General features: G+C 59.5%; 1 protein-coding gene across 4 annotated transcripts; it reads right to left on the reverse strand.

Annotated features, from left to right (window-relative positions):
- Positions 1-1811: 1811 nt before the first annotated feature.
- PRMT1 (protein arginine methyltransferase 1) lies at positions 1812-11286 on the reverse strand. Of its 4 annotated transcripts, none has more exons than XM_077131109.1 (11): positions 11129-11286; positions 8896-8949; positions 8240-8341; positions 7424-7579; positions 7210-7273; positions 5310-5452; positions 4652-4739; positions 4458-4573; positions 3492-3642; positions 3026-3147; positions 1812-2010 (listed from the first exon to the last, which is right to left on the reverse strand). In XM_077131109.1, exons 1-11 carry the CDS (start codon positions 11162-11164, stop codon positions 1927-1929), a joined length of 1116 nt encoding a protein of 371 aa, XP_076987224.1. In that variant the 5' UTR covers positions 11165-11286; the 3' UTR covers positions 1812-1926. The 4 variants fall into 4 exon arrangements, with proteins under 4 accessions (XP_076987224.1, XP_076987226.1, XP_076987225.1 ...); XM_077131111.1 differs by lacking the exon at positions 11129-11286 and adding an exon at positions 8584-8626 and having other exon boundaries at positions 8896-8910; XM_077131110.1 differs by lacking the exon at positions 8896-8949 and having other exon boundaries at positions 11129-11272.
- Between the last annotated feature and the right edge of the window lie 1213 nt (positions 11287-12499).

Here is a 12499-nt window from a genome sequence, read left to right on the forward strand (position 1 = left end):
AAAGAGAGCCCGGGGAGTGGAGTTAGGGGGTAAGAAACTGGGCCACAGCCCCAGTACACAGGTGGGTAAACTGAGGTTGGAAGAGGACCTGACACGGGCCCGACGTCACCCAGCAAACTAGGCACTGCGCTGGCCTCTAGGCCGCGGGCCGAGGTCCTGGGGACGAAGTAGGGCAGTGGCCTCGCACTGCCGCCGGCACCCGTAGCTGTGGGGGTCGTGAGGATCATGGCCGGCCTTCCCCGCGGGCTCCTTGGTGGAGGCGGAGCAGAGCCGGTACGTGATGCCCGGCAGGCGGTGCCTCTGCCAGGCGCCCAGGGAACAGGCGCCCCCGGTGCTGGGGGCCTGGCGCCTGGGCAGTCTGAGGAAGGGGCGTGGGAGGCCAGGTTCTGACAATCCACTCCAGCAATGGGCGTGGGATGGGAGGGCACTCAGACCCCGTCCTAGAGCAGCGGGGCATGCCTCCACACCCCCGACCCATTCCGCAGAGGCGAACACCCAGGCCGGGGGCAGCGTGCGCGCCGTTCACTGTTCTCCTTCCCTCCCCGGCCCACTGCCACCTGCCCGCCGAGTCCCAGGCCCCCAAGGTGCAGGCGGCGAGGCGAGCAGGAGCAGCAGTAGCAGAGAGGTGGGACATCGTGGGACTCAGCGGAGTGGGCTCAAGGCCAAGATCACCGGCCTTTAAGGGAGGGGGCTCCTTCGAGGTGCAGCCCCACCCCCTCTCCTGGTCTCTGAACCCGCGTTTGGAGGAATTAGGTACCCCTCCCCACCACCGCCCCGTGCACACACATCACAGGAGGGCAAAAAGGGGCCAAAATCGAACACAAGCAGATGAGGTTAAGCACCCCCAGAAAATCAGAACTCAAACCCGGATCCCCGTCTCCTGTACCATGCCTAGGAACCCTCACCCAATGGCTGGTCCCACGGCAGCACTGTCGCTGTCCCTGGGAGGACTCAAATGGGACCCCTTTAAGGACAAACGGGGAGGGTGCTGACCCGGGCAGGTGTCGATGTGGTCTCAGGTTTCCAGGAAAGCTCTTCACCCCACCCCCACGGCAGACCATCTAGCAGCGGGCATGGGGTCATGCAGGGCCTATGGAACCTCAGGGGCTGGGCCAAGCGAGATAGTGTGACCAAGGGGGGGGGAGGACAATGGGCTTAAATGGAAGCAGTGGCGTGCTATGGTCAGGGCCTGGGAAGGATGGAGAATGGATAAAGGGGAAATGATGTAGCTACCACGTATGAAACAAGCCAAGCACAGACGGGGAGGTGGCTGGGCCTGGGCACTGCCCTAACATGGGGAGGCAGGTGAGGCCCTACTATTCAAAAGCTGACCCTCCTCTTCCATCATGGGAAATGGGAGGCAACTCCACCCTCCATGGACAGGGCCCACAGCTTGGTTTCCCCAGCTGCGGAGGGCAGGCCCTAGCCTTTTCTCCAAGGGTCCTGGACAGGAAAAAAACAGCTGGGAAGTAACAATGTGGGAGCTGGAGGTGAGGGGGGTGGGGTACCGAGCAGCCTGGGCAGTTTCCGGGAAACTTGAGGGCCCAGATGTGCTGGGAACCCCACCCCATCCCAGCCCCGTGGTGCAGGTGGAGAGGAGGCACCTGTAAAAGGGCACAAGGGCACGGAGTCCCAGGAAAGGGATGGGGGGACACCTTGAGGGCAGGGGAGAGGATGTGCAGGGTACAGAAACCCCAAGAAAAGCGGGGTGGAGTGGGGAGTCCACGATCCAGGGCACTGCAGCCACCAGCATGCCCCGAGGGCTGACCCCTTTCCACCTGCCTACTCTGTCCCCAAGAAGGTGAGCCGTGTCCCCGCTGAGGATTTATTGGCGTAAATGCAACCATATAAAAACATAAGTTATGAAAAACACAGTCACGATGTGCCCCCTCCCCCTGCCCAGGTCCCGCAGCAGCGGCCCGGCCCTCAGCGCATCCGGTAGTCGGTGGAGCAGGACAGCTCGCAGAGCTGGCCCTTGAAGTCCAGGTCGATGGTGAAGTCCAGGTCGCGCTGTGGGGGGAGGGCAGCCATGAGGGGTGGGACAGAGAGCCCAGGCACTGCAGGGGGAAGCGGGCTGGAAGGACGTGGGCCTGGGCTGGCTCCCCTATTCCCCAGGACCTCCCTTAACGGCTGAGCTTGCCCCAAGCCACAGCCTCCGTGGACACCCTACAGGCAGCTCAAGAACCCCTGGGGCAATGCTGAGGGGGTCTTTACTCCCAGGAGACTGTTCCTATCAGCTGCTACTTCCTTCTTTTAAAAAAGAAAACCTTGCTGGACCCCACTTCCTCCTCCAAGGGCTGTTGCGGTTTGCTCTCCTTTGCTGTACCCTCAATGATCCCAACCAGGGCTCCCCACTTCCTCTCCTCCTAGCCTTCCCAGAAGCCCAGGCTCCCCCTGTTCCTGGCTGTCACCCAGGGCGCCCCAGCAGACTGACCACACCCTCTCCCACTTCAACCCTCAAACATTTCCCGTCTTGGGGGCTGATAGCTTTGTGAGTGCAGTCCCCTGCCCCACTAGACGGAAAAAGTGTCTTCACTAGTCCTGACAACCAAAGTGATCTACATGCTGCCATGTATCCCCTGGGGAGCCAAACAGCTCCCCTGCTCTCCCTGACTTGGAACACACGGGGTTCACCCTTCGCCATCCCATTCTGTCCCTGCTTCCTACCCGGAGCCTCACAAAACCCAACAGACACACATGCCAGCCCAGACCCCACCCCTGCCCACTCCAGGCTCCCTCACTCTCCCTCCCACCTGCAGCTCCTGGCCTCAGACCCGACTTGGCCTCATCCAGGCCCCTCCCTCCCCAGACCCGCTCCACTCCCCCAGCTGCCCTACCCCAGCCTTGGCAGCTCTGGGAAGTGAAAGGCTAAAGCAGCAGACCCCCCTTTCCTTTCCCTCACACGGCACATCTGGCCTTAGGATCCTGTCCCTCCCCAACAGCCGCCCACTCTGTGGCTACTGGGGTCTGCAGCACCAAACTAGGCGCCAGCAGATGGATCCCTGGTGCCCGCCTGCAGGCTCACGTTGTTCTTGGCGTTGGGCCGCATGCCAATGGTGCCGAAGATCTCCTCGCCCGTCTTCACGGTCAGATAATCTTCCATGTAGAACACTGTCTGCTTCCAGTGGGTGTATGGGGACTCTGGGCCTGCAGGGCGGGGGTGGGGAAGGGTGAGTCTCCGCCTCCCTGGTCCCTCTCCCTGCAAGCCCCGGCCCCAACTGACAGCCCCAGCACTGGTTCCCGGGCTTCTTGCTTCCCACGCATCACTTAATCCCCAGTTTCACCTTGGTGACAAGGAAACTGAGGCAGGGCAGGCTTAGGGCACATGACCAAAATCCCGCAGCTGTTAAACGGCAGAGCCAGCGCCAGGCCCCGGGGCCGCAGTGTCCCCAGGACTCCCTGGGTGCGCACAGGCCTTTCCGCCAGATCCTGCCCTGCACCCAACCCCCGCCACCAGCTCTGAATCCCCCCGCCAGGCCCCGCGTCCTCACTGGTGGAGAAGCCGGTCCTCTTGTGGCAGCGGGTGAACTCGATGTTGAAGTAGGCCACAAGGGCGTGAACGTAGTCGTTGCGCTTCACTTGCAGGCAGAAGGGCGAGGTGAAGGTCAGGTCTTCCACCTTCACGGTGTAGATGTCCACCTCCTGCAGGCAGCCCCCGTGAATGCCCCCTGCTCAGAGCCCCTGCTGGGCCCACAGACTCCCTTTTCCTTGCTCTGTCCGGGCAGAGCACCTCCCCACGGCTCCATGAGCGCCTGGCTGGCAGCCACCCACTCGCCTTTTCCCTTCCGGCTCCAGGGTCAGCCCTTCATTCACTGCCCCTCTGCGCAAGCCCCAACTGCCTCAACCAACACAGAATCCCTCCGCCTGCCCCTCACCACTGTGGGCCACACCATCTGTCCCCGTGGAAGTCCCTCCCCAGGGTGCCCGCTTCCACCCACCCCCAGGCCCCTTTCCTGACAGGTGATTCTTTTAGAGCAAAACCCAGGATTCTTCCCAGGCAGCTGAGTCTCCGGGTCCCTGCCTGCACACCTCCCTCACTGACTCCCCACCCTCCCTCACTGCACCTCTCCCTCCACACCAGCCCCTCCTGCCATCAGCCCTGTGCTCCTCCCTCACCCCAGCACAATTCTGGGGTTTGCCCTCCAGGGGTCAGGAATTCTCTGGGGGCCACATGGTCCTGACACCACGTGTCCACATCAGTGACCCAGGAGCCCGCTCACCACCTGGCCTGCCTTAGCGACCCCTGGACACACTCCCCAGGGGTGCACCAGCAGCCCTCTTCCACCCGGGGACCCGAGTTTGGCTCAAGGCAAGGCCTGGCAAATCTCGGCAGTTCCAGTGGGTCAGGCTGCCGAGACCCCGGGAAAGCCCCCTCTACCCAGGTGTCCCCCCCAAGGGCTGGGTGCTGGCCATTCTTGGCTTCCAGCCTGGGGGGCACCCAGGCACACGCCCCTCACCTTTATGAGGCAGGCGTTGGTCACCAGCTGCTTGGGGTCCACCACATCCACCAGTGGCTCCTTGATGGCCACGTCTTTGATGCAAGACATGTCAAAGCCGTAGACGTTCTCCCACCCTGGGGAGGTGTGGGGAGGGTGAGCTGCTGCCCAGGTCCGAGTATCCCCACCTGCCCGCCCGTGGCCCCCATGCTCACAGTGGATCTTGTAGTCTTTGTACTGCCGGTCCTCGATGGCTGTCACATACAGTGTGGCTCGGTCCGGGAAGATGAGGCCATCCGGTGCCTAGTGGAGGGGCAGGGAGGGGACACGGAGGCCTTGGCACCCCTCGTGGGACGCTCATAATCCATGCCCTTTCTCCACCCCTTTTCCCTCCTCTGGTCTGAGCCACCGGGGCCTCATCCCCACACAGCCACCAGAGGGTGCCTGTGAACACCCTAGCCCCAGCCTGTCCTTCCAGAACCTTCCCGGGCTCCTCTGTGTGTAGCGGCAGTCTCACACAGCTGCACACCCCCCTTCCGCCAGCCTCGCCTCCTCCCAGGCTCCAGATCTTCACTCTACTCTGGCCTCCTTGGGGCTCAACGTGCAGCCTCACCCCTGCCCCAGAACCCTTGCCCTGAGTATTTCCTTCACTTGGAATGCTCTTCCCCCAGCTCCACCTGGCTCCTTCCCATCCATCCCCCAAGCCCTTCACCTCCTGGGGAGGCCTGCTCGGCCCTGGGCCCCAAAACTGCCACCTCCCAGTCCCTCCGCGTCCCTCAGGCCTGCTGCTTTCCTCCAGCATTAACGCCCTCCTGCCAATGTCATTCAGTTCTGTCCACTGTCCGCTGCCCGCCATAGCCGCAGGGCCCTCACCAGCCACTTGTCGCGGGCATAGAGCACAGTGTTGAGCATGGACTCGTAGAAGAGGCAGTAGCCCATCCACTCGCTGATGACGATGTCCACCTTCTCCACCGGCAGCTCCACCTCCTCCACTTTGCCTTTGATGATGGTCACCACTGCAGGAGGGGGCGGCCATCAGCCCCCCGAGGCCCCTCCCTAGGTACCATGGGGGCGGGACTGGGGCACTGTCCAAGAACCCTTTGCTCTGAAGCCAGAGCTTGCTAACTGTGCCTTGAGATTCACCCATCACTCTGGTCCCTCTGAGTCCTACACGTTGTTGAAGCAGTTGCAGAAATTTCCCACAGACCGGCCAGCAGACAGTAAGGTTATATTATTATGGGATATGTTATGGGAAACATGTAACAAACGAGTCACGGTGTGGTTATGCTTCTCAAAAGGCCCGATCTACTAGAGACATACACAGGATTTACAGGTGAGCCGAGGTCACAGCTGGGATTTATTTCAGCATGAAGCTGAGAGATGGGGTCCTACACTCGTCTCTTTAGAAAAAAAGAAAACCACTCCGGTTCTTAGAATGCTGCAAGCCCTCACACTCAGCAAACCTACTGCTTTCCAATGTTTCCTGCATGCTCAGCCTTGCCACTGGGAATGCAAGTGGAATGGCCACCAAAAGCAATTTGGCAACATCTACCAACTTACTAATTCACATTTTAAAATAAATGTGGAATGACAAGATGTTCAGGGGACAGAAATTTCAGAAGTGGCTCACACGCCCATGAACAGGGTTAAAAAAGGTGAGGTGTGTGCAGAACGGCAGTCACAAAACAAAAGGACACTTCTCAGCATCCGCAAGCTTGTTAAAACTAGACATGAACAGGTGCAAAAAAAAAAAAGACAGGAAACAGTTTGGCAATTCCAAAAAACATTAGACCAAGAAATCTCCTATGACACAACAATGCCGCTCCTATGTATATACCCCTAAAGAAGTGACTGCCGGGATTCGGGCACATATTTGCACACCACTGTTCATTGCAGCATTATCCATAGTAGCCAAAAGGTGGAGGCAACCCAAGTTCCATCAACAGATGGACAAATGGGGAGCTTTCCATCCATACAACTGAATATTATTCAGCTATAAAAAGGAATGAAGTACAGATACATGTGAGATGGGCTGCGGAGGCAGTCCAGACACAAAAGGACCAACACCTTGATTCCATATATATGAAATCTCTAAAGCCATCGAATTCATAGAGACAGAAAGCAAATCAGAGGTTACCAGGGTCCAGGGGAGAAGTGAAAGGGGAGTGACTGCTTAATGGGCAGAGGGTTGTTTGGGGTGATGGGAAAGTTCTGGAAATATATAGTGGTGATGGCTGCCCAATGCTGTGACTACGCCCAATGCCGCTGAATGGTACACTTAAAAAGAAAATTAAATTGTCATTTTTCATGACATATATTTTACTACAATAAACGAAGTGATAAAGAGTAAAAGCTGAATGAGATGAGATCTGTGTGAAAACTATGTTCATTTGCCCACAAACATTTACATATATATTTCCTTGTGGGTTCAGATTTTGCTGGAAGGTAATAGATAAACTCAGAGAAGGGTAGCTGAGGGACAGACGGGAGACGCCTCACTCAGCACGACTCTCAGACTTAGTCAGGAGATGAGAGACTGCTCCTTGCCCTAACACTAAGACTGAAGCGCTAATGAGCTCGCCACTCAAAGCCGGCACCACACTCCCGCTGCCAGCGGTCACGGGTTCTCAGCCCGATGCCAGCCCAGAAGGCCCCAGGGAAGGGACGGCTGCCCATGTGCCCCATCAGTGGCCCCCACCCCCTGGCTGAGGCCCTAGGGAATCTGAGAGTCACCCACTGCGTCCCCACCAGTCCGCTTTCCTCCTGGGCTCACCGTGGTCTAACTTGTTGGCTTTGACAATCTTCACGGCATAGTCAGAGATGCTGGAACACTCGATCTGGGGTCCAGGAAGAAGGGAGGGTGAGGCCCCCCCATCCCCCACCTCCCACCCCCCCTCGGCCCCCCCAGGCCCTCCCGTCCCCCAGGCCCCCCCTCGTCCCCTGCCCCAACAGGCCCCCCCCAACCCCCTGCCCGCCCTCCGACTCACCCCGATAACCTTGCGGGCCCCGGCCTTGGCAGCGAACATGCAGAGGATCCCCGTGCCTGAGCCCACGTCCAGCACCACCTTGTCCTTGAACAGGTGCCGGTTGTGGAACATGGAGTTACGGTAGGTGAGGGTGCGCACCTCGTCCTTCAGCATTTCCTGGGGGAGGCGGGGCACAAAGACGCCATGAGGGGACCCGTGTGCAAAACGGGGTGGCCTGGCCTCCAACACGCTGACGGTTTGGAGAGCCCAACCGTAGCCCTCCCACGTGTTAGTCCCCGTGGAATAAGACCTTTCTGTCCATTTCAGTCACTGTTCGTAAAACCAGGTGTAATGGATCAAACTCTCATTTTAGCTGAATTTGACCACCTAAGCCTCAGCCATCTTTGGCTTTAAAATGACTTCAGTTAATGTAAAAAAAAAAAAAAAGAGTCCCCCCACCAAACTAGCCCAGCTGTGCTCTGGGACCTCCACATCCTCAATCTGCAAACGGGAATGAGCAGCTGGAGTTGCAGTCCCACCAGTAGTCACGAGAGGGCGGCAGAGACCAGCAGGCCCAGAACTGGGCTGAAGTCTTGGGCACGCATGCGCGCTTCCACGCTTCCACCCTAGTTTCCCTAACGCGGCCCCACTCCGGGCTAACTTCGGTGTCCAAGGCAACCGCCAGGAGAGGCCCCCAGTTCCCGCGAGGCCTCGCATGCGCAGACCAGCGGCACGGGGACAGGGAAGACTGCACGCATGCGTGGGAAAGGAAGCCTCGCCCCTCCCGGGCATTGACCCGCGTGGGATTCACCCTCCTTAGAAGCTGTCCACGCTCACCTCGTGGATGCCGAAGTGCGCGTAGGAGTCGAAGTAGTAATCTTTGGATGTCATGTCCTCAGCGTTGGGTTTCTCACTGCTTTCTGCTTGGCCGCAGGAGACCTGGGAGGAGGTGGATGGGAGCATGGGTCAAATCTGGGGGCTCCCACGGCCTCTTCGACTTCCAGGTTCCTATTTCTCCCTAGGGTAGAGAGCTCCCCTCCCCTCACACCAGTCTTACCAGGGCGACCCTAGAGCCCCCGCCTGCCATCCTGCCTCCCCCAGGAACCCCAAACCCTAGCACCCCCATTTTTCTCTTCCAAGACCCCCCCCAGCACCATCCAGGATACCTCAGCCACGCCTACCATCTCTCCGTCTCTCTGCCCCCGTCTCTAGCTCAGCCCACAGCTGGGGAGGGGAGGGGAAGGCAGAAGTGGGGCAGACACAGGGGAGGGCCAAGGGGGGCTGGAAGTGGAGTTAAGGAAGTAGCCACAATATGGGAGGAGGCCAGCCGGGGGCCACCAACCTGGAGGGAAGTGTACTAAGGGTTTGGAGGGCACAGGGTAACCTGGTTTGAAGCCAAAGGGATCATGGTTAGAAGCACGGGAAAAGGTCTAATGTGTGGCAGGATGTATTTATATGGAGGTGGGAAGGGGGTCTCACAAAAGGATATTTACTTCTTCAAGAGGCGGCTGGAGGCTCATCCCATTAGCCAAGGTGGCTACAAAATTCTAGGAGAGAGTAACAGGGAGAAAGGATTAGCTAATGGGAGTGGTAGGGGGAGGGCCAGGCCAGGGGTGGGGACTGGGCACCAGGGCTCCGGGTGGAGTGGGGGTTCTTGCTATTTTCCTTTTCCTTGGTGGGGAGAGGTGGCAGAAGTAACAAGTTAAGAGGGAGGGCTGTTTAAGAAATGGGAGGGGGAGGTAGGGGGAAAGCAAAGGGGTTCTCCTGTCCCAGCTGTGGCTGGAGAGATGGCAGCCCATCCCTTCACTGCCCCTCACTAGTCAGACATCTGCCTACACACCTCCCCCATCCATGCCAAAGGACCTGGCACCGCCGGGCACACAGGCACTGCCAGCTGTCACTCCCCGCATCTAATCCCCCAGATTAGGTGACACCTTCTGACACACACCCCCACCCCAAGGTACCAGGAATAGCTGCGGGGGGGGGGGGGATGCTGGCAGGGTGTGCCCACTGGGCAACAGCCCCCTCTGCAAAACAATCTCTCATCTGAGAGGATTCCAGAAAGGAGGTGTGGCACATGGGCACTTGTGACAGAGCCAAACAAAACCAGTTGGAAGGAACCCTCCCCCCTTTTTAGCCTCTCCCCAAGCAGGTAGTGTCCCAGGGGACAGGGCCAGATTCAGGGGACTCCAGGCTAGGGCCCGGGGCGTCTGAGCCCTTCTCTCCGGTTCAGACACCCATCTCAGTTCTGAACCCCCCACCCCCCAGGTAAAGCAAGCTCTGGGGGAGATATGCCTCCCCTCCTCCTTGGCTACCTCCTGGGTCTGGGTTGTATGGGGAAAAGAAATGAGTGGCCCCCGGGGCGCTGCTTGCCATGGACATGCATCTCGGGCCCTGATCCCACACTCCAGGGATGGCTATATGCAGTGAGAGGTGGGGGTATGGGAGCACCATCAGACAACATCTCTTCCACATGTGACCACCCTGCAGGCTCCAGGAAAGACACAGCCACAGGCCATAATACCTTGGGCCCCGAATCTTAAGCCCTCTCTGAAACCTGTGAGAAGGGCAGCTGGAGTGGGGATTTCCTGTTGGGGCCCATTTCCCGAAACCACTGATCCCACCACCACCAGACAGCCCCAGCAGGCTGGAAACACGGCCATGGCACCACACGTTCACACAAGAATCAAGTATCCATGGAAATCACTTCCTGAATCCAGGCTGGAGACATACACACGGGGGCTTAGGAGAAGAGGCAGGTCGTCTCCCACCTCACAGATGCCCCAAGGAGCGAAAGGGCACCAGTGGAGGGCAAACGCTCGGAGCCTATATCCTCAAAAGACCCCCTTCTCAACAGACACACTCCCCCCGACCCCCACCTAGCCCGGGCAAGCACTAAGGGGGAGGTGGACTTGGAGACACGCCCCATGAAAAAGAGATCCCGCCCACAACCAGAAATGGCCACAAGGGGGTGCAAGGGGCCTTATCGGGAATGATCTCCTCCATCGAGACGCACCCCCACCCACGGGGAGGTCACAGGGGCATGCCCCATCCCCCCCCAGTTCATAAAGCCCCAGGCGGGGTAGAGTCCAGGCACAGGAAGCGAATGCGGTGGGGGACCAACTCTTCGTTTTCCTCCAACCGCAAGCAAGAGGACTCAAAACCTGAAACGACGCCCCAGCAGATGCCCCCGGACCTGGGGGAGGGGGGAAAGTGAAGGGTCGGGTAGCACGGCCCCACCCAAGAGATCCCCTACATCGCGGAAGGCCCTAAGGTAGGTTCTGTTTGGGTCCCGGGATCCGGCGAGGGGGTGCTGGGGGCCCCAAGGCAGGGTCGGAGCCTCCTCTCCACCCCCCCGGAGCGCCCCTCCCCCGGCCGGGGGCGGGGCCTTTGTCCCGCACGTGGAACCCGCGGGGCCACCGGGCACGGCACACCCCCTCCCCATCCACGGCCACGTGGGGGCCCGGCCGGAAGCGCCCCCAGCCCTCATCCACGTGGGATGGGGGGGTGAAACCCTCGACTCGGCGGTGCCGCAGGTCCCGGAAAGCTCTGGAGCCCCCCCCCCCCATCAGGCGGTGCCCTCGGATCCCGGGCATGCGCCCCCCTCCCGTCCCGCTGAGCGCCTCCAGCTCCAACCCGCCGACTCGGAGTCCCTTCCCCACGACCGAGGCATAAGGCACCGACCCCCAGGCTTCCCTCGGCCCCGGCGGCGCGCCAGACGCTCACCTCCATGATGCAGTTCGCGGCCTCGGCTGCCGCCATCTTCGCCCGCACCTACTCCTCCTCCGGCCGCCGAGACCCCCCCCTTTCTCCGCGCTCCCCCGGGATCGCCTTATACCGGAGGGGCCACGGCCCGCCCACAGCAACTCGGTCAGGAGATCTCATTGGCAGTGGAGGCGGCCGATCCGGGAATGCCGTTTGGCAATTGGGTGGAATAGACGCCTATCAAGGCTGAAGGGCCCTCCCAAGTTGGCGTGCAAGGCCCCGCCCCCTCAAGTCGTCCGGGATGGGGAAGACTGTCCGTCCATCCCAAGAAGAGCGAGCGGTGATTGGGCAGAGTCAACCAGGAGTTCCCGCCCAGTTCCTCCCCCTCCCATTAAGTGCCGTCTCAAAGCTTCCCGGCAGGCCCTGCGCTAAGCGGACATCTTAAAAGAGATCTGTCCGTCACCAAGACTGCCCGCAACTTGATCGCTGCCATTGGTTTGGACGAAAGGTGACGTCACGAGGCTTTAAGCCGCCTCTTGTGGGCTGGAGAGACCTCAAGGAGAGCAAGGCGATTGGCCCCCGACGGAGGAGGGTAGAATTGTGAGCTCCGGTGATCGGCTTAAAGGAACTGTCACTCGTCTTGTCTTCGGAGGATTTTCCCACCCCAGGAGAAATCAGGAGGACTGAGGGAGCCGCTGCCCGTTTGCCTAAGGGAAACACTGAAGCAGTGGGAAGCTCAGAGAGAGGGTAGAGTTGTCTGGGGTCCCCTAACAAGTTAAGAGTAGGGCTCAGACGCCAAAGCATTTAACCCCTAGGCCTTTATTTAAGTGTTCCAATTTTTAACCGCCTCAACCCCCCATCAAGGTTCTTGGCCTTTGCCCAAGCCCTGCCTTCAGGCGGGAACACCGCCTCCCTTTGGCAGAATCCTAGACGTCACCTCCTCCAAGAAGCCTTCCTGGACGTGCAAGAAAAATTACTCGTTTAAGATAGGTAAAAAGGACTGAATTCGTGAACCCCGTCTCTCCTGGCTTCTATCCCCCTACCTTCTTCAATCCTAACTTCTCTCCAATCCCTTAACGTGCAGGATGTAATATCTCCGGGCCTCTGCAAAGAATAGACGTCCTGGCATGCACTCCCCCTTAGCGAACTCCTCCCCGCTGAGATTTCCACCATTTCCTGGTTAGTAACAGTCCGTCTCCACGACACTCTTGAGCTGTGTCACCCCCTACAGCCGCCCTTCTTCCGGGGTCCCCGAAGAGGGACTTCCCACCCACCCCCACTTTGGGAGGAGTGCCCCCAGCGCCCCCACTGTGCTGCGCTATTGTGCAGAGCCTTCTTCCCTTGCTTGCGGGACTGACTTTTCCTCACCTTTCTTTGCAACTGTCACTGTAT

The sequence above is a fragment of the Tamandua tetradactyla genome, chromosome 16 (assembly GCF_023851605.1).
Source record: "Tamandua tetradactyla isolate mTamTet1 chromosome 16, mTamTet1.pri, whole genome shotgun sequence".
Classification (NCBI taxonomy): Eukaryota; Metazoa; Chordata; class Mammalia; order Pilosa; family Myrmecophagidae; genus Tamandua; species Tamandua tetradactyla.